This window comes from Schistocerca gregaria, chromosome X (genome assembly GCF_023897955.1).
Source record: "Schistocerca gregaria isolate iqSchGreg1 chromosome X, iqSchGreg1.2, whole genome shotgun sequence".
Taxonomy (NCBI): domain Eukaryota; kingdom Metazoa; phylum Arthropoda; class Insecta; order Orthoptera; family Acrididae; genus Schistocerca; species Schistocerca gregaria.
Genome location: NC_064931.1, coordinates 117442186 through 117465042, shown reverse-complemented (window position 1 = coordinate 117465042; position 22857 = coordinate 117442186). Strand labels below are relative to the sequence as shown.

Sequence of the window (22857 nt, the reverse complement as noted above, 5' to 3'; positions counted from 1 at the left end):
AACATGTTTGCACGTGTTACTGTCCTTCAGAGTAGTCACCAGCATTGCGTAGAATCCGCTGCCAATTATGTGGCAGGCATAGTATACCATTAGCAGGGCCTGTTCTGTTGATGGTGCGAATGGAGTGGTCTACTGCCTGTCCAATCTCTGGAACAGTTCTGAAGCGAATTCCATGAAGTGGTTCCTTGATCTTCAGAATTAAATCAAAGTCACAAGGACTTAAGTCTGGAGAGTATGGTGGATGGTACAGTACTTACCACTCCCATCAACCGAACAGAGCAGCCGCAGTTTGCGCTGTATGTGCCCATGCATTGTTGTGCAAAATGATGGGTAGGTTGTGCAGAAAGTGTCACAGCTTCTTTCGCAAAGCTGGTCACAGGTGATGCATCAAAAACGAACAGTAATACTGTGCATTGACTGTCTGCCGTGGAGGAACGTAATGCGTTAGGATAACACCATCACAGTCATACACGAGAATCACCATAACTTTAGACCACTCCATTCGCACCATCAACAGAACGGGCTCTGCTAACAGTATACTACGCCTTCCACATCGCTGGCAATGGGTTCTACACAACATTGGTGACTACTTTGAAGGACAGTAACAGGTGCAAACATGTAACTCTTTTGTATCGGTTGTGAATAAATAGTTGCCACTATTTAAGTTCCAAACCCCTAATAAATTCTTTGCCTCAAGCTACGGTTTCAGATTTTATTTATTCCATGCCATGTGCTGAATATGAGTCTGATCACAGTCAACACTCAACTTTTCAGTTATTTTTGTGATTTTTGTTTAATATGCGAAACAATATACCTCCATATAATCTTCCTTCTTTTGCACATAATAAATTAACATTTGCTGATACTGTCGATTCCCCCCCCCCCCCCCCCCCACCCTCTCCCCCAAACATGGCATTTTATGCCCTCTGCCACAGTAAATAACTTTCTCTGTAACTCACTCATTCTCAACCTGTAGGGCACACCCCCTATTGGGGTGGGAGGTGGGGTGGTAGGGGGGCAGGGAGCGTGAGGTTATTGAAAAGAAGAAAATATGAAGCCATAAACTGATTAATTTTCTGAAAGAAAAGTAAAGCAGAATACATTCTGACATAATAAAAACTTAAGATTCACATTTACACTGATACAATACACGAAAAATTGGACTGTTTAGTACTGCACAATGATTCAATCTACACTAAAAACAAGTTGTGTAATTATAACTGATTCCCTTGGATCTGGCTTGCAAAGCAACATTTTTGAACGAGGATTTAATATATGAAACATAGACACTCTTAATTCTATTTCTATGTTTAGCTGAGATCTTTGTCTTTAAAGCAGTCAATGCAGAAAAACTGGGTTCACAAAGATAGGAAGTTGAGAATGTTGATGGTACATAAAATGTTCGTTTTCAGTGCAGGAAACTCATCAGTCCTCCCACAACTAAAATTCAAAGAGCGAATTATTAATAAACTGTCTTTTGATTTCGACACTTGCCATGAATTCTACAAACACTACTACTTCGGCAGCTGAGAGACCTTTGGGAGTATGTTTGCACACTAACTGTAAGACAGAGGAATAGGGGGTCACCGTTTCCAGTTTTGTCAAGGTAGTGGATAAGTGTTGCAAAAAGCAAGCAATAAATTTACTTATTCTTGATAACTGGTAAGGTTTCTAACTTTGCAGCTTTAGCATCAAAATGTATATATAGTAATCACCTGTGGAAAAAGGTGGTGGTGGGAGGGGTGGTTAAAATTATGATCGAAAATTGAGTCGTGAATACTGAAAAGTTGAGAAATGCCACTGTAACCCAAAGTTCCAACATTTCAACTTCCCATCCATCTTCGTTCACTTAGTTCCCATTCATCTTCATTCACTTAGTTCTTTTTCTTTGCCTACCCTTCAGAATATGCACCATTTAGTGATCACTGAAGCATAATTATGGTTTCTGAGAAGAAAATATTTTTAAGACCAATTTATTTAAGCTCTCATAATTCATTTACACCACCTGCCAAACACCTGTCACTGCATCCGGCTGCAAAAAAATTATTACACAAACTTATATCCAAATACTAAAAGGCTTTCATCAGCTTCAACCAAAATTTGCTGTCTCCATACAGAACCGTATGTCTCCATAAATGGTATTCAAAACTCAGTCTTGTCAGGCCGATGTTTGTAGCATTTATTCAAGCAAACATTCCCACAAAAATACTTTGTGAATTCAATAAACACAAAATTTCTTTCACATCATCAAAGGATGTGCCATCTTGACTTACATCATCATTCTTTGTAAATTGTGCTAAACCAATTCGCTGGTTTGTTTTGTTTTTTGGGTGCAAAACCAACTAGGATCATACACACCCATGTCAGAACTGCAGAACACTAAGGAAAAAAAGGAGTTAAAAATAACTACACATTAAGCCCAATCAAACGAAGGAAAGACAGCTAAAAACAGGGATGTGGAGAAATGTCCATAAAATACACCATAGAACAGAGGTCCTGAACTAGAGATTAAATGTCCATCGCCATACTGCTACAATGAATAAAAAATAAAACGTAGTCTACAGCCCGCACAAAGTTTGCTAAAACGGACGATAACTCAGACGGAAAATATAAATGAGAACATAACTGGTTGAAAAGGGGGAATTCCGTCAGGAAATGGCGAACCATCAGAGGTTGAGGGCAATAAGCACATAATGATTGGGGAGCACCACTTAACAAATGACGATGGCTAAAAAGACAGCCCAATACACAACCTACCTAAATTATCTTCTTGCAGCAAGAGGACTGAGAGGAGGTCGTCCAAGCCAATGAGAGAGGCTTAATTCTCCGGAGCTTGTACCCATGAAGGGAGAACCAGTCATGAGGTCAAAGTGACACCACCTGCTGATAGACAGCAACACAGAGATCATTGGAGGCAATATAAAAACTAGCGGTCTGAGGTACAAGGACGGCAGCCTTGGCAGCAGCGTCACCGGCCTTGTTTCCTGTCAGAATAATATGACCAGGAACCCACATAAACATCACGGTGGCTCCACCAAGAGTGAGCAAGTGACAGCTTTCCTGGACCTGTTGCATTAAGAGATGGACAGTGTACAACACACAGAGGGTTTGAAGGGCACTGAGAAAGTTGGAGCAGATGACGTAATTGAAAAACCTGTGTTGCTGGGTGTACTGCATGGCCTGATACATGGTGAAGAGTTCTGCTGTAAATACTGAGCAGTGTTCCAGAAGCTGATACAAAAAAATGTTGGTGCCAATGATGAAGGCGCACCCAACACCACTGTCAGTCGAAGAGCCATCAGTTTACACAAATGAACTATTGTCAAGTTCTGAGCGAAGGTCATGGAAGTGAAGGCAATAGAGCGAGGCTCGAGTAATCTCTTCAGAAGTGAATGAAAGCCCAGCCGGACAGGACGGCCACACGAAGCCAAGGTGGCGAAGGGTTCACACCCATCTGGAAAGTGGCAGGTAGCTTGAAGTTAAGTTACCAGAGCAAGAGCTGAAAGCAAACTCCAACATATAACAGTTCACTGTAAATGTCTTCATCTATTTTGAGAGACTTTCTTCCAATATGAGACACTGTCTTTGAGAGTCTACCTCAGTCTACAAAAGGTCCTAAACTAAGCTAAATTAAACGCGGATATGGAGGGGCATGTAGTCAACACACCACTCTCCCGGTCATATGTCAGTTTACAAGACTGGAGCTGCTACTTCTCAATCAAGTACACTACTGCTCATTAATTTCGATACACCGTGGTATTTCAGATTTACAACACAAATCAAACATTATTTCTCACAAAATATAATTATATTAACTTTCACATATATAATACAATCACAATCATTATATTTTACTTTCATCAAAGTATCCTACTTTGGATTTAATGACTGCCTCACTAACTCGAGGCATGCAGTTAATCAGTTTTTGTATGTATCGTGAATCTATATGATTCCACACATCCTTACCAATACTTCAGAGATGTTTCTTGCTGGATATATTAATTTCCCTGATTCGTCTGTCAATTTCATTCCAGACCATATTAATGGGATTACAATCGGGGCTTTGGGACGGCCATACCATACCATTCAGTACTTTCTGTTTTTCCTTTGATGCAATGTAGTTCGTACAGTATGCCCACCAATGTTTTGGGTCATTATCCTGTTCTAAGGTGAACCCTTTCCCTATTAAATGCAATCCACTTCGTATTGCATGATACTGAACTATGCGGTAGTGCTGCTTCTGATCAATATATCCTTCTATTTCCACAATGTTGCCAACTCTATCTCTGGCAAAACATCCCCAAACCATAATAGAAACTCCACCACATTTAACTGTAGGTAGAACACACTGCTGGGATACCCTTTCCCCTACAAATCGGTGAACAAATATTCTCTTTCTGGTTACAAAAATCTTGAACTTGGATTCATCGGTGAATAACACCTTCGCCCACTCTTCCGATGTCCAATTATGATGTCTTCTAGCCCATTCAAGTCTTTTCTGTTTATTTATGGACGCTGGAAGCGGGTTTTCATGCTGTGACACATCCTTTCAAGCAGGCTTCAGTCAGTCTCCTCCTTAATGTTGCAACAAATATTTTTGTCGTGTTCATTTCTACCAATTCTGCACAAATCTGCAGCGCTGTTTTGAATCTATTTCTCTTACTGGTAATTCTGTTAAATTTATCATTACTTTTAGTTCTTTTACGAGGTCGTCCTGGTCATGGTATGTCCTTATTGCTACCCATTGTCTTCTGGTGGTGGAGGATGTATTGCACTCCCCCTGTAGACACACTACACTTTTCGCAATTTGGTGAATAGATAAACCTGCTTGACTAGGTGCTGCAATTGCAGCACGTTTTTCTATGGATATCTCCACTCGTGGAGCCATACTTCAGTGTGCACACTTCAATGTCACGAAGGAACTGACATGCAGGAACCGCGTGTTGTGTATCGTAGCAAAGCTTGCCATTCACTGCGGACATTACACCACTACAGGGAACAACACAAGTGCACCAAATGCAGCATCCGTCGGCAATTAGGTAAACAAACATATCACATTTACGAACACAACATAGTTTGTTGGATACTATTCTATCTCGATAACTACAAACAAAAACCATGACGTGTACAATTGTTGTACTATTCCTTTGCTTCCTGAACTGTACCCATGGTATTAGACTTTATCTACAGAGAACTAGATGTCATTGACTGGGTGTTTTGAAAGTAATGAGCTTGCCTCACAAGGGCTGAGTGCACCCCACTTGCCAACAGCGCTTAGCAGACCAGATGGTCACCCATCCAAGTGCTAGCCCAGCCCTGCAGCACTTAACTTCGGTGATGTGACGGAAACCTGTGTTACCACTGTGGCAAGGCCATTGGCCTACAAAAGGTCCGATCTGAGGAAAATGGTTGAGAAGGTTGAGGTGGTAACACCATCGTTGCATTTTAATTGGGATACTATGCCAGAAAGTAAAGAAGTCAGAATTACTCTTTGATATGAACATCAAGGAAGCAAAGAAATTCAGTGAGACATGAAGCCCTCACCAAATCTGATCCATTAATTCCACACATGTCCCCAATAACCACAAACGTTAAAATGAAATTACTCTCAAAATCATATATCCAGTATTAGCCTACTGAAGTGAAAACTACAAGGAAGAAAGCGGGTGGTGGTACTTTTTTAATCTGGCCAGACATATTGATGAGTCACTTCATATAATTATTCTTAAGTCTGGCGACTTCGATAGAGGCAGCATGGAAGGGTACATTTGCCAGTGCCAGTTCACATGGCAAAACACCCACAGCAGATTTAATGACTGCTGCAGATTGCCTCGCTCTCACTTGTCAACCAATCAAGATCTACAGCTTGCTCTCCAGTGCACCTATTGATGGTAATGCTGTGCTACATGGTTTTCTCCTTGAGTGTGATTTGGACTTAATTGTTACAGACTGACGGCGTTTGGCTAGCACACAAATTTGGTTTGGCTAGCACACAAATTTGCTGGTCTGACTGACGCGAGATGTCTTCACTCACCATTCAACCAACTGTTGTGTTTTCAGTGGTTGAGCTGATGGTGTATGGGAGCACCAAGACCATGATTCATATCAAAGTTCTCCCAGTCGAACCTACAAACAGTGGTCGCCAACAGTGACATATGCATTATTCACCAAACATTCAGAGTATTATACTGACCACAAGGTATCCATCTACAGGCACATTTTGTTTTGTGTACTTCCCGAAGAGTCGGGAATAGTAAGCAAGTTGTGCTTAATAAAACTGATTTTGTTAAAGAAGCAGACATACAACAGCTAATCATATGCAGATGTAGAGGATGAGCATCACACTAAAATGTTACTTAATAAAGGAAAATTACATTACTAGATGATGTCTTTACAACAAAATTTGGAAAATTAACTACCAACCTTGATCTTGGGAAGTTCTATTTTGTACAATAAACAAAAATTTTATGTCCGGTGACTCCAGAGTAATAATTACTTCAAAGACGGGGCTAATAGTGTGAATAATATGACCAAAAAGAGATACATGGCGAGGTGGAGGGCTTTCAAATGTAGGGGATGGGGGTTAGTCATTATACTAGGGAGCAGCTCCTCGTTCCCTCCATTTCTAAGGGCTAAATGCCAGAGAGAAGTCTTTGGCCTAGTCCAGTTGGCCCCTAACTCTATCTTCACACTATTACCACAGTGTCATTTCAGCCAAGGGTGCTGTCCAGATATAATCTTAAAAAGCAACAGCTGCCAAACAAACACCTACTGTTAACAGGGTTTATGTGGCAATACTATGCTTCATTCATGCTGCACCTAGTATGGCTTTTTAACTTAGTTGCTATCCACTATCCAGCATTCATGTTTGTGTGCACTGCATGGAAGTGTACGTTTGTGAAGATAGCAGTGATTTTCATCACATAGTATTGTTATTTTTGTTTGTGAGTTAAGATGAACAGTTTCGACAGACACAGAGCCAAACAAAGGGAGTTATATACAAAGTATACAGATTTCTTTGTAACCTTTAAGGCAATGCTAGAAGAAACGAATTCTTCTTGGCACTGAAGACTGCAACAGCAAAGGCATATGGTGTTTTGCTACAAACCATACTGAAAATATTTGCAGAAGCACGGATAATGGAAATCTGTGGTTCGGAATAAAGTTTCCATCTCCAAGAAAATATATTAGTGAAGAAGAACTGTCATGGTTCTGGACTTTTCCAAATAGACATTGTTCATCATATTGTATTGGAATTTTATTACTGTGGCAAGTATCTTACAAGGCAAAATAGGTCACAAATGTTTTAAATTACAAGATTGCTTTCACAAAGGGGGGGGGGGGGCTGCCATGTGGGTGGAAGAATTCTGAAATCTTTGGGACTTAAGACACACAAAACATATCAATGGAAGTGGTATTCTAATGGAGAGATCACATTTTTTAGCAGTTAAGGCTACTTTTCTAAGAAAAATATACATCAGAAAAGAAAACTGTTGCCCTACTATTTCGATGAGACCTGGTTCAGTCAAAATTACGCCATAGAACACATCTAGCAGGATTTTAAAGGCAATGGCCAGCTGAAAGTGCGGACTGGCAAAGAAAAAAAGGTTTTCTGCCTGTCATGTAGGACCATCTACATATGATTTCATGAAAAGTGCAAAGAAAAATTTATTTTGTGACCATCAATAAGAAATGAATCATACTGCTTTTAAAGAAAGTCATTTAGATTTATTGTGGGCTTTAGAAAAGGGTTTGCAAGGTGTCATGGATAACGCCAATTACCTTCAAGAAAAAAAGAACATTCCTAATTCATGTACAAAGAAGGAAGAAACTGCACCTGCTATACAAAATTGGAGATGGCTGAGGATGTATGGTGTCAGCAGCACCTTTATAACAAATATGAACTTGATAGCTTAGCAGCAGAAATGGGAAACAAGGTCATGAGGCTGCCCCCTTACCACTGTCAACATTACCAAATAAAAAATGTAATGAGCCTAGTGAATGGGAAGGCCACACCCAGAAACTGCAAAATGAATTATATGCACAATTTACTTGAGGAAGCAATTGATGATGTCACAGTGAAAGACTTGATTAAGTGTGAATATCATGCTGAAAACCTGCCAGAAAATGACTTTCTGGAGGAAAGCACCCAAGAAAAGTTCACTGAAAGAATTGTCATTGCCTAAAATTAGTCCTCTGAACAAGACAATTAAAAAGCAATAAACACATTAAATGTTATATTTCTTGTTAAGCAGGCAGAAAAGGAGAAGTTCCTTCCACACATGCCCCTCCAGGCACCATTTTCACTGATTTATAGTATAGTCTGCATAGTTATGAACAATATGTCTGTGCAGAACTGAAGACAGTGGGAAAGGTAGTGACAAGCTGATACTTTAAATTTGCCCATGTAACATCTGTTTCTTATGTTTTCCACATATATACAAGGAGTATATGACACAAATTCTCTGTACATTTGCCACACTATGGTTAAGAGGATCACTGAGTGCATTACTTTTTAAGTTCAATTCCTGAAACGCTCACATCAAATATTAAGTGGCTGTACCAATTTCAACAGACTAGTCACTGCCAATATAAAATGTTGACTCCTTAAATTCTTTGACACAGCTGTTGGCCAAGAAATATTTACAGGGCATCAATAAAGGTTGGTCTGCCAAAAATGGTATAGACACTAAATAAATTTTGTGGACATAGACTGAAACAAACTTTAAGAGATGCTGCGTGTAGTCAAGAAACAAGACCAGTATTCTTAAGCAATTACTGTAAACCACTAAGACCCCATATCTGTGTTAACTACACATCATTGCTTCATACAGTCTGCTCTACTGTACAACACAGTATGAGAAAATTTTCACAGCATAGACTTTAAACGAGCAAATTGTAACAGCCTAGGTCAAAGACTGCTTTTGTGTGTGTGTGTGTGTGTGTGTGTGTGTGTGTGTGAGTGTGTGTGTGTGTGTGTTGGGGGGGGGGGGGGGGGGGTTAACATACAGCTTGTGACAGATAGTAAAACCAATTATTAAGTTAATGGTTGCCATAAAAGATTATATACTGCTTCTAACTAAATAAAACATACAACATATTTTATTGAGGGGGAGGGGAATGATCCCAAATAAAAAATAAAAAGAGGAGCATGAGGGGGAGGAGGACACACACACACACACACACACACACACACACACACACACACACACACACACACACAGAGAGAGAGAGAGAGAGAGAGAGAGAGAGAGAGAGAGAGAGAGAGAGATATTTATGTGGCAACATTAAGTTGCCACAAAATTCAATTACAAAAGAAAACTTCAGTATCACAGCTGATTTTACCATGTTTAAGCTCTGCTTGGCCATACTGCTGGAAACCAAGACCCTCTCCTGCTGGGTTGGCTCCTTCAGATGGCTTGACTTTCCGAGGTTCTGAATCCTAAATTGATGCAATAATTGCTACAGTATAAATATTTGTAGTTATTACATAAACTTAACATAATTTCTGTGCAAAAATTTGTATCTATACAACATAAAGTTAACAATCACCCTTAAACACTTGGTATCCACACACAGAAACTTATGATTGTTGTCAAAAAACATTTTGGGGACTTTGCTTCATCACCAGGTAATTTCCAAAATATTGTGTGATTAAGACACATAAGTTTTAGCTGTTTCAACAGTTTAGCACACAGTCGCCAACACAGTCTTCATAACGTTTCAGAGAGGATTTCAACAAGTATAGTCAGGTACTCAAACACTATATAAAATAATTGAAGCACACTCACAAAAATATCACACACACATCTCGATACTACATACAGATGTAGCACAATTCCAAATTTGAATTACTAACACTTTGCATTACATTGCAATACATTTATTTAAACTAGATGTGCAAAGCAGAGACACACAGGATAGTCTTTTATTATTGTAAATACAACAACAAGACAGTAACTGAAACCTGTTTTACGATATTCATAGTAAACTTATTGCAAAAATAAAATATTTACACACAGATTTCTAAACCTGACATATCTTAACAGATGTGAGAAACTTACGAAAAGAGAGCCTCCCATAGTCGGCGGAATTGGTGCTGTTTGAGAAGCACTGATACTCATTATCTTCCGTTTCAGTTTTGTTGGACATTTGTCAAAAATTACTAAAAATTCTGCTGTCAGCTGTTCCAACTGATCAAGACTGACAGTTTTGTCCACATACCAAAACCAATCTTTTCCTTCATTTGATTGAGGTATCTGTTTAACAGAAGAAGAAACAAAAGTCAAACTGAACTGCATACTGACAATATGTGGGGAGGTGGGAGGAGTTTTAAATTACATTATCTGAAATACATGCATGTGATGGGACCTCCCAGGCATAATTTAGCAAATTTATAACTAAAGTTCTCCTTGACATTCAGCTGCCACTACCAGAAATAACAGGAAAGAAGTAAACAACTAATTGATGTGGACATCTGTTTCAAAATAATACAGAAAAATTTATAAATCGCCATATATGAACAATGTGTCACACAAATTATATCATACCACTCCTGCTACACAAGGGAAAAAATTACTTATCTGGGTGCTAAACAACTTTCTAAGTTCACTGCCTTTCCTGCTGGTGTCAGAAGAAAGATCAAATGTTCTACTTTCTTTTATTGCAGTTAACTTGGCGTTACGCCCGCCGAGCCAGGTAGTGTAGTGGTTAGCACACTGGACTCTCATTCGGGAGGACAATGGTTCAAAACTGTGTCTGGCCATCCTGATTTATGATTTCCCTAAAGCACTTCAGGCCAATTCTGGGATCGTTCCTTTGAAAGGGCATGACCTACTTCCTCCCCCATCCTTCCTTAATCTTAAGGGGCCAATGACCTTGCTGTTTGGTCCCCTCCTCCCAACCAACCGACCAACCAACCAACAGCTCACCTTCTTCACAGCATTGCATTCAAGGCCATAAAAATAAACATTTTATTCCAGATTGTTTACATTTATTATTTTATGTCTGCAAAAGACAATATAGCTCTTGTGTGAGTTACTTCGTACAATAACCTCTCGACTGATAAGCTCATACTCGCAAATACATTAAGGATGAACATCTAAGTACAATAATGTGTCACAATTTGATCACAGAACAAGCGTCAAATCTTAAGATACTGTTGCCTAAATCTACACATCCGCACCTTGATTTTAGTTCTGAGGGAGATAAATGGACAACATTTGTCAGTTTATTGTACTTCAATTGTACTTCAATATAACCTTAAAAGTTATTAGGACATACTTTTCTTATTCCACCTCACCTGATTCTTTATTATGGCAATGAGGATGCTTACTATCAATTCTGAATGACATCAGTCTCTTTATATAGAGTTTTTGATAAATTTGCAGCATCTTCAATAACAAATATGAACACAAAATCAGTTGAATATATAAAAACAGTTTAAATATTACTCACAAAAGCCAGTTTTAGATCTGCTTTTGGTCATCTTTCACCAAATGTGCCACTCATATTGCACAAAACTTTCTCATGGTTAATTTTTCATGTAAAATTTACTATATCCCTTCTATTGGCATGAGTATGATGTCAGCTTTAAACACCTGTTTAACCATAAGTCATTAAGTATTCAATTATACACTTTACGAATAACTTCATCTGTAGATACAGTTTTGGGATGTTATTCACATAGATCAGTTTCAAGAAAAGTTTGGCAGTGTTTAAGTCCAGCCACCTATTTCTTAACTGTTAAAAATGAAGGTGTGAATTTCGTGCATATGTTCATGAACTTTGGGTGAATTTTTACAGTCCAAAAAAGAAATTTACGGTGACATGTTATTGGAGTCACCTCATTTTAAGAAAACATGCCCAACAAGACTACTTGAGAATATTTGTCAAGAAAAACATTAAGCAGATGAAGTTGAGAGCTGACTGACATTCTCGTGTAATGAGTACCAACATAACTAAAACGAAACTCCATATATGCCACCATCAACACCATGCAAAGCCAAAAGCTTTTCATCTTGCCTGACAGATAACACTGGGATTTCAACCATACTTCACAGACAAACTCCCCCCCCCCCCCCCCCCTGTTCCTAGCAAAAATGTTTTCCAGTACAATTATACTACATTACATTTCCTAAAATAATGTCCCATTCACTTTTTTCTCTAGAACTAATCGTTTCAGCATTGCAAGTGATAGGAAAGTTGTGGATTATTAAAAATATTATTTTAATGTTATAATATTAAAATTAAGATTAACATGTCTTTAAACAATTTGGGTTAAACATAAATATTAAATATGTGTACCAAGTCTAAGTGTGGTAAAGCCTTATTAAGGAACACAACGTGTCCTGAGGGTGTCAGAGAGCGAGGAAGGTGGGCAGCTGGATTGTGGTCATGCACTTCCTTCCTTCACAAGTCTGCAAACTGAATATCGAGCAAGTGATTCCTCCCTCTGTCTACCCCATTACATCACAAGAAGAAACTAAAGGGTGTTTCATAAAATTATAAATTATACTAACCCTCCACAGCATGCCTTATGAATCACTGGTGATGCACTGTGCAGACACGCCTGGGGGAGATTTATTTCCCACAAAATACATCAACACTACATGGAATGCAGATATGAGTTACTAAGAAAGCTAACAAAATAAATGCAAATGGGCAGAACCTATGTAAATCTCTGCATACTGTTCTACACTGCTAGAGGGTAAGTTGATTCTTAGTCATCCTGTACAGCAGATGTAGTATTATTTCAGGAAAGGCAACTTCCCTCTCTATTAGCACTGCTCGATTTTCAGTCTACAGATAGACTATACCTCCTCTACATTTCCTGTCCTGACTTCTTACATGAACACACAAAATAACTTTACTGACCTCGTTTTTATCGAGTACTACTTATTTGCAGCTGTTAAATGAGCTCTTACGCAAAACTGAGCGAGATGGCGCAGTGGCTAGCACACTGGACTCGCATTCGGGAGGACGACAGTTCAATCCCGTGTCCGGCCATCCTGATTTAGGTTTTCCATGATTTCCCTAAATCGCTACAGGCAAATGCCGGGATGGTTCCTTTGAAAGGGCACAGCCGGCTTGCTTCCCCGTCCTTCCCTAATCCAATGAGACCGATGACCTCGCTGTCTGGTCTCCTCCCCCAAACAATCCGATCCAATCTTACATAAAAAAAAAGCTCATTAGCTAGAGCTGTCAACTGTTTAACAAACTGAAGAAACTGCCCCAAGTGTTTCATGCTGTGCATATGTACTCGATAATGTCGATTTTACTGTATCTGCTATCAATGGCTGAAATACTTTTCGCAGCTTAAAGGTATCAACCAATTTGAAGAGGCCCAGAGCTTAAATTGGCTCCCTCAAGTGCTTAATTTCTAAAATTTTAGGTGCCAGAACGCCCCTCTTCATCTATGTACCCCCCCCTCCCCCCCCCCCCCCCCCACAAAAAAAAAAAAAAATCCCCATCCCAGCATAAAAACTTGTTATGACATTCAAGTTTTTAAAACATAATTTCTTATAACCAAACCAATGAATCCAAGAGATTTAATATAAACAAAAGGTGCTACTGCCGGTCATCATAGCACTGTTGCTTTGCACCCTAATTTTGCTCAATACATTGTGGTTCACACAGCTGCACATTGTGCTAAGCTGTTTTATTGGCTAAATGCACCTGCATAGTAAGCAGGAGACTTGGGATTGATTCCAGGCCTTAGCACAAATGTTCGCTCACTGCATCAGTCTATATGCATAAAATCATATCTATATGAGACCAGTAACGTCTCTGAAATCGTCTATCTGCACCTGGGTTTGAGGCTGGATCCCACATTTAAATTTGATGCAGAGGTGCTATTTCAGAACATAGCGAGCCTCCACCTGCCTAGTAAGCAGGTGACCCAGCTTCGATTCCTGGCCTTGGTACAAAGTTTCACTCGCTGCTTCAATCTATGCACATAAACTACTTCAAAAACTTTTTCCTAAATTTACAGTTGTTATAAATTTAGAGTTTCCTTTCTTCAAAATACCTCCTAAGACGAGTCACCGAGTCTCATCTTTCTACATTCCTCCAGAACCCAAATTTATCTCCTCACAATTCAACTTCCCCAGTCGTACCACTCTTCTGTATACAATTAATGTTCATGTCTCATATCCTGGATATGAGGTGGAACAGTAGGTTCTCCCATGTATCATAATAATTGGCTTACAACTTTCAGTGCCTTATCAAATTAGTCTCACTATCACATTCCCATTCCCTTTCCATAATATTAGTTTCACATTTCTTTCCTTTATATACCCCTTCCAAATATTTCCATCCAAATTACAGCCTTCCTTTCTTTGCTTTGTAATGGCTTACCATCAGAGATCTGTATGTGCATACAGATGCTTCTCTTTTTTCCACAGGTATCTAATTTTTCTACACATGGCATCCTTATTTCCAATAGTCATGCATGGTTTTGTAACTTTGCACTTCCCCATTAGCTATTTAAATTTTCCCAGTTTGCACTTTCTATCAAGAACCCTTTTTAGAGATATGCAGTTACTTTTTTCTGCTTCATTTGCTACATTTTTATATTTTCTCCTTTTATCATTAAATCCAACTATTTCTGTTGGGCCTTGTCATTGTTCCCTAGTTGGCCCTTTGTTGCCTTGACTATTTCACAAATCAAAGCTACTGTTTCATAACTCAAGGCTACTCATTCTTCACCTATCTTATTTCTTAAGACTCTTTTGACTACTTCACCCAGTTATTGCCTAATGCAGGATAACAAACACTGAACAAATTCAGAGACATGCTGCAAGGATTGTAACAGGTCGGTTTAGACCATAGGGAAGTGTAAGGTAAATGTTTGGAGAATTTAAATGGGTATCCTTTTATAAAGGATGACAAAGTTCTCGCGAAACCCTAGTGGGTAAATTTAGAGAACCTGTAATCAACGAAGATTGGGCTACCACTAAATTGCCACCAAAGTATATCTCTCATAGGAGTCATGAGAAAAAAGAAGAAAGGTCATAGTGCATAAAGAAGCATATAAACAGTCATTTTTGCCCTTGCTTTGTATGCAAATGGAATAGCAAAGAAAGTTGATAGTATTAGTATGAAGTACTCTCGACCATGCACTGCACAGTGGCTTGCAGAGTACTGATATAGAACGCTCAAAGTCTCAACAACCTTTAATTCTTTCAATTAATCCTGGACCTTTCTCCTTACTTTCCTACTATTCCGTAATTCAGCTTGTGTCTGTTTTTAATAACAAAGAAATTATGGTGAAAGATATACATCTACTTCTGGCATTCTTTAATGACTTTGTAAGGCTTAGATTTTCAATGACGACTGTAAAAACACCAGTTTTTTTTTCTTACCTCAGCCACGATTCTTGCAATGACTGAGCAGGCATTAATGCACAGGATATGAGAGTGGAACCTCTCCACAGCTCTTTACCTTCACTCACAATATTCTTAGATTGGAGGGAATTTTTATTTTATTCTTGTAGTAATTATTCCTCTAGGGAACTAGTTGTAGATATCTTGGTCCAAAATTACACATTTTTATAGAAGAATGATTGTATTCTTTTGCAATGAAATGAGTCAACCAACACACTTCTGTATGTTTGGTCTTACACCTCGTGAGTCCCCATTTTTGTTCACAGTGAGGCACTAGATTTTTCAGTTTTTCATCCCTCTGCAGTTTCATATGTATCAATACAAACAGTCTAGCTGCACTGAAGCCCATTCATTTTGTTTGATCCAGTTGACAAAGTATTGCATTTTGTTGTATAACAATAGATTCTTTACGTAACTGCACAAGAGTTTTCACGCCTTTTTTTACATTTCGCTAAAAAGGACAACACTGTTATCAATGAAGGTGGTTCACCCATTTGTCATAACCAAGGGGGAAGAGTGCAGATGCCTTTTCAATTAACAAATATCATCATCATCATAATCATCATCATCATGAACAACAACAACAGCCGCCACCACCACTAGTACTACATGGACTAGCCATTGTAGGCTGTCCTAGTTGTTTAACAGTCCACCACTTACACAGGGACACCATACTGCGTATTCTGGAAGGTGAATAAAGACATATTTTGTTTTGCTTTGTGATTTAACGGTTCAAGCCAAGGGATTTATATCAAGAAAAATATTGCAAGAGTTTTTCCAACAATCAGATTTTACAAATTGTATAGTTCCTTCTGGCATTGTACCTTTGCGACCTTATTTTTTACATTTAGCAGCATTTTGAATTTATTTTTTAAGAACTATTTTGACAATTATAAATTTCTTTTTTATACAACCATGAGTAATGAAATCTGAGCTACCTGCTATATTGGAGAAAAGTGCTCACCACCATTGTGAATGGACTGGGAGTCTCCCACTGGGCAGTTCTGTGACAATAGAGGGCAGAATCGACAGGACATGTGATATCAAGACACCTGATAGTGGAAGTATCATGTGAGCATAATGGATGAGACATTCTATTTCTGTGGTTGTGCAAGCACCGGGCTTTTCATGTCGACTGTGTCAACAGCATACCAAAAGCACTTACATTCTGGAGAAACTGCCAGAGTCAACTGCCATGGAAACAATGTGTTGATGACAAGGTCAACCACCAAGTTTCGTAACTGGGGAGAGAACAGCCACAATGCTGCAAATCATTTGTCAATTCAATGCTGAACAACTACCAGTGGTCAAAAATACCATCGAGAATGATCTCCTCAATATGTGGTACATAGAATATCGTGGGCAGAAAATAACCCCCACTGTTTGGAATGACATCTCACAGTAAGCAGTGGCAAATGTCAATAGCAGAGTATAAACAAGTTGAAAACCAAAAGTGGTAGTATATTCCACTAGCAAGCAAGGCATCATTCAGGCAGGTGGCATAGGTATTCTCTTATGGGAGAAAATACATGGGATGAAATTTTAATATACTAGTCATCGTCTCTCAACAAAAACAATAAAATCTCCTACTGTCTAAAATTATTTGCATCACTTCATTCGCCTACAGTACCCCACACACACAATGGTTTGATGAACACCACATGAGCACGAAATTGCTTATGTGCTCCTCCCTTCCTGATTACCTAACCCAGGGTCGGTCAGGCACGAAAAACTTCATGTGAGCACAACAAGCTGCCCATGTGCAGTCCAAGGTTCAGCCTGTCTCAGCACTAATCTGCATGTCTCAGCTTTGTTCTGCCCTCCCTCCTCGGTATGGTGCAACGTTTCATTTACCAATGTGATGCGACACTTTCTTATGAATTTGCTGAACCTTATTTTGGTCAGTCCAACTTTCTCCAGTTGAGCAGAATCTTGGGGTAAGCAATGTTTATCCTTTCTTATTTATTCCTGGTAGAAAGGAAGTTCCCAGGGCCAGTGACTGTTTGTGCAGGAGAGACAATCTAGGGATCTATGTTTGCAATCCTATAAAAATGAATGGGAATCACAGAGGAGAAGGGTGAGAGCTCTCAATATCCATCACGTACTTGAATAATCGATGGGTATCATAATTTGCTATGAAACACCATTACACCACCATGTAGAAAGGATTTAAAGATTTAGTTGATGAAAGAGCTACAGATTATAACAACTGACAGATGGCTTGTATACGATTCCTTGTTCCGTACATCAAGAAGCACTCTGTGTTAAACATGCAGGCATTGAATACATGATGGAAACCGTGGTGAGAAGAGTAAGGTTGCACACTTTATTATTAGACTTGCGAAGCACTTTTGAACACTTTTCCAAAAACAGTCTTGAACAGCAAGTTTGACAGCCTACATGCACCGGAAATATTTTAGACCTTGTAGCTATGAACAGGCCTGACCTTATCAAAGAGTTGAAAACAAATAAGTTTTCAGCTGTGGATAGAATCCCAGTTCAGTTCTCACTGAGAAGCTGAGAAAATTCTGGTCCTATGGCATTGGCCCCTTATTTAGTTTGCATTTATCATGACTCTCTCACTCAGAATTAAGTCCCAACCGACTGGAAAAAAGTGCAGGTGCCTCCTGTGTATAAGAAGGGTGAAGGGACTAAGCCGCAAAATTACATACCAATGTACTTAACATCCATTTTGTGCAGAATTCTTGAACAGATTCTCAGTTCGAATGTAATAAATTTACTTTGAATTGAAAAATCTTCTGTCCATAAATCAGCAGTTTTAGAAAACATTGCTTGTCCAAAACAGAACTTGCCCTTCTGTCACACAATATCCTGCGGACTACGGATGAAGGGCAGCAGGTAAATTCCATATGTCTATATGCCCCACCGAAACTGTTAATGAAGGATTAGATTCCCAGATATGTGACTAGCTTGAAGACTTGTTAATTAATATGACCCAGTGCCTCGTCCGTGACGGCGAGTGTTCATAGGAGACGAGGGTATCGTCAAAAGTGCCCCAGGGAAGTGTGACAAGACTGTTATTATTCTCTATATACATAAACAACCTGAATGAGAGGGTGAGCAGCAATCTGTCACTGTTTGCTGGTGTTGCTGTGGTGTACAGGAAGGTTCAATTCCATTAGGAAGTTTGTTCACCACAACCACACAACAAGTATTGCAAGCAAGGAAAACTCCAGCAGTGGTTGTATGAATCTGAAAACATTTATTATTATTATTATTATTATTATTATTATTATTATTATTATTATTATTATTACTGAATATCAATTTTCAATCACAGAGTGATCATCTTCAGTGCAAGACTAAGTCCTGTGAAGCCATATAATCATGAATAAAAACTAACTTCAAACATGTGTGTTCATTGCAGAGAACATGCCAATTAGCAATTGGCATATTCTTTACTGTTAACTAGGTTTGAAGTTATATTTTGTGCATAATTATATGTGCAATAATAATAATAATAATAATAATAATAAAGGTTTCAAATTTATATGACCAATGCTGGAGTTTCCCTTGTCTGCAGTATGGAAAGGTGTCATGTTGAGTCACTGTAGGAAGACACAAGATGACTTCGACAAAATTTCAAGTTGGTGTGCTGATTGGCAGTTAGCTTTAATGTATAAAAATGAAGGTAAAAGCATACAGAATTCCCAGATATGAGAGTGGCGCTAAGTCTTCTTAAGCAATGAGTAGACGAGTAAGAAAAGTGATCCCATAATGTTCGAATACAGCATTAGCAGTGTGCTGCTTGAGACAGGTCAGGTTGATTAAATATCTAGGTATAACATTGCAGGGCGATATTAAATGAAATCAGCATATTATGTTTGTAGTAGAGAAGGCAAATGGTCAACATTGGTATATTTAGAGAATTTAAGGAAATCATGGCTCATCAGTAAAGGAAATGGCTCGAAGAACACTAGTACGACCCACTGTTAAGTATTATTCCAGTGTTTGGGATCTGCACCAGGTCATATTAAATGAAGACATCAAAGCAATTTAGAGATGGGCTCCTAGATTTGTTACTGGCAGGTATGATCAACAGCAAGAATGGGAATCCCGTGGAGAGAAGGCAACATTTTTTTTTGGAGAAACACTATTGAGAAAGTTCAAAGAACTGGCATTTGAAGTTGACTGCAGAACAATTCTACTGCCACCAAGACCCACTAAGATAGGATAAGAGAAATTAGGGCTCATACAAAGGTACAGACAGCCATTCTTCCCTCACTCTATTTGCAAGTGGAACAGGAAAGGAAATAACTAGTAGTGATACTAGGTATCCTATGCCACCCATTGTACAGTGGCTAGCAGAGTAGGTATGTAGATGTACATCGTTGAGTCACAGCAGTTTTTTATGAAACTGAATGAAGAGTATGGATACGTTATATATTACTGAAAAGTATGCTTGTTAAGGCAAATGAAATGTCTGGAATGAGTTTCTGATGTAAGATCCACTATTGCTGAATTTCTAAAGAAAAATGGAAAGCAAGAACAAAAATTAGAGAATCCATAATGGATTGCAGACCTTGCATTTTAAATAGAGTTAACTGCAGACTGCCTGCAGAGAGAGTTTGCAAGGTGAGAAGCAATTTACTTCTGATTTCATGGTGACAATGGATGCATTTAAAAAGAAAACTGCACTGTGGAAGAGACAACTTCTAAGGAGGAGCACCATACATTTCCTTAAGCTAACTGCCATTAACCCTTTTACTGCTACCGGCCTGCTCTCTGCATTCTGTGGTGAGGACGACTTTTGTTATGGCTCTACTGTTTGCCAAATGCTGGTACCTGTGCTGAGAGATTTCTCAAACACCATTAGGCGACAAAATTTGATTTTTGTACATCTTACAGACTGATATCTTCACCAAACTCCTTTTCATTACGCATCATACTTACTGCACCGCATCAAATTGAGTTCAACATTGCACATAATTTTAAAGTGTTTGCAGAGGAAAAAAACACACTGGTTAACTTTGCATGTGGTTGAGTTTAGTTCATATAATGCAGTGAACAATATAGACAAGATATTGAAACCTTGTTTAAAATCGAAAGCAGTCAGATATCTCATTTCATTTTTTTTTATTTGCCGAGATATGGAAGTAACTCATCTGAAGCAATAAGAGGTTGGCAGCTAAGGACGCATGCAGATGTCCACAGCACTATAGGGAAACCCAAATGGCATGTGTATACACATCCACAGCACCTGGAGAAGAGTGTAGCAGGATGTGTAGAAACACCCACAATAGCGGAAGTGTTAAAGGAAACGTGAATTTTGAACAATATATTAATGAGTTTCAATAATTCCAGCAAAAGCTTCCTAAACATCTGAGGCCACAGCCTTTCTTACACCTGTTTTTGAGCTGTTTTCGAGACACTTAGCCATTTCAGCTGAAAGAGTCCACCTGCATCTGCAGACAAAATGGTCAATCTATAATACAATTCCTGTTTAAAAAGACAAAGACTTTTGCATTAAAACTGTCCAGGAGTTTTACGCTGTGTTCCTCGGGAAGCATTTCCATGTCTGCATTATGAGATTGCAAATATTATATCAATGTTTCGATCAACATATGTACATGAAAAGTGTTTCTCAATTATGAAACCAAATAAGTTAGTGTTACGTGGCAACCTGTGTGATGAAAAATCTGTGACACTTTTCTCATGACAACAATTTGTGCCATACATAAATCTTATTACGTCTTCAGTGCACTAGAAATAATTATGTACTACTAAAATTTGTTTTGTTTATAATCTATGATGTTGAGAAATGAAAAACAAAGCCGCAATCCACGCTTTTGCAGTTACCTCTCCTTTTCCCACTCAGACAGCAATGTGTGGTAGAGGAGGAAGTGTGCACTCGTGCGAGGGATTGACACTCTTGCACAAGCACTGCATGTGAACAGAGTACTTGACTGCCCCTGTCCTAATCCCAAATGAATTGAGAACGGAAAACATCAGCAATTCTATGAAGTGAATTGCACCTCATTCCTCCCGTCTCCATTATTTGGAAGAAGGAGCTGATCAGCAATGGATCAGGATAGCTCCCATAAACTTCTGATTTCTTCCAGTTTCCTTACCATTATGAATCACAGTCATGAAGAGTGAAAGCTGATTTTACTTATTATTAGGTAATAGTTTCAAATTCAATTGTTCATGACTGTACATAAAAGAAACACCAATAATTTAAATGACACACAGCACTCAATTTTCCATTGTCATCCCATTTTGCATTTGAAACATATTTCACTTACTGCTTTTAGAACAATCACAGAGCACTAACTCTAAATAAGAAAAACTCCAACAGATCAGCTGGTGCATCAGCCCACATTTTCTGGAATAACCACTTTTACTCAATTACAATTCATCAAAAATTTGTGAAAATCATACAACTATGTTGTATGGAGATGGGAGGGAAGGACAGGGGTGGAGACTGAAAAAAACAATGTTCTTTTATATTATTCCACAAAACGGGTTTTCCTTTTAACAATCAGATATCTAAAGAGCTTTAAAAACAGCTACAAAATAAAGGTTTCACCTTACCAGATAAAATTTAGCAAAGAAAATAATGAGTAAACATACCTCCCAATTTGACCACTTGCAAGCCAAGTGAATACAGAAACACGCCACAACAGTTGGTTTGTATTGAAGGCACATCGTTGTCAAATGGAGACTGTAAAAGTTATATACAAGTTACTGCATTAACACTTCAACACAAGTTCTGCATTCATAAATCTACAATTTAAATGAGTAAGCAATACATCCCATATTTCTATCAATCAAATGTATAAAATGTGAAGTTTAAGTGTTAAAATAATTGAAATTACAGAAGAACAGAGCGAATGCCCTGAACTTTGGCTTTTTTCAGGGAGCACAACTCCCAGTACCGCCAGCAAAAAAAACCTAAAATCCAAAATAAAGAAACAGAAAATAACACTCTTATCTTTCAGAACTATATGTTCCTTCTTCAGAAACAAAAGGATGACTAACATTCCTCAACCAATCACTCCTTCCTCCAAAAAGAGGGATCGTGTAGTTCCTAAGGCTACCAGCATTTTCTATTATGTTACTTTCTATCTTAACTGTTTCTGTTGGCAATAATGAAAGCTGCATTTCCAACCATCAACATATTGTTGGTACCAAATTACATATTATTGGAATGCGGAGTGAGATAATTAAATTATTTACAGCTAATATTCTGTCACTAAGTCAGTTGCACACAGCATCAACACGATAGGTTCCTGATAAATTCATAGCCTTTTTCCATAAGTTTAATAAACACAACAGATACATGTAACACAGACTTTAGTCATCAACAAAATATTCTCCTTTACCATTTACAACAGTCTGCCAACACTGTGGTAGCTTTTCGATTCCACAACTGTAGAAATCGTGTGGTTTTGAGGCGAAGTACTCAATGAGTCAAGTTCACAGCACATTTTCATCCGGAAAGGAAGTT

The 22857-nt window shown here is 38.6% G+C and overlaps 1 protein-coding gene across 2 annotated transcripts in view; it reads right to left on the bottom strand.

Moving 5' to 3' along the window:
* Window positions 1-22857, bottom strand: part of LOC126297656 (cyclin-T-like) — a 116867-nt gene that overhangs the window by 42808 nt on the left and 51202 nt on the right. For both annotated transcript variants that reach the window (XM_049988738.1, XM_049988739.1), the window contains exons 5-7: window positions 21981-22071; window positions 10065-10259; window positions 9346-9442 (exon numbers count right to left, since the gene is read on the bottom strand). In XM_049988738.1, coding sequence (XP_049844695.1) covers window positions 9346-9442; window positions 10065-10259; window positions 21981-22071 — 383 coding nt within the window. The remainder of the gene's footprint in view (window positions 1-9345; window positions 9443-10064; window positions 10260-21980; window positions 22072-22857) is intronic.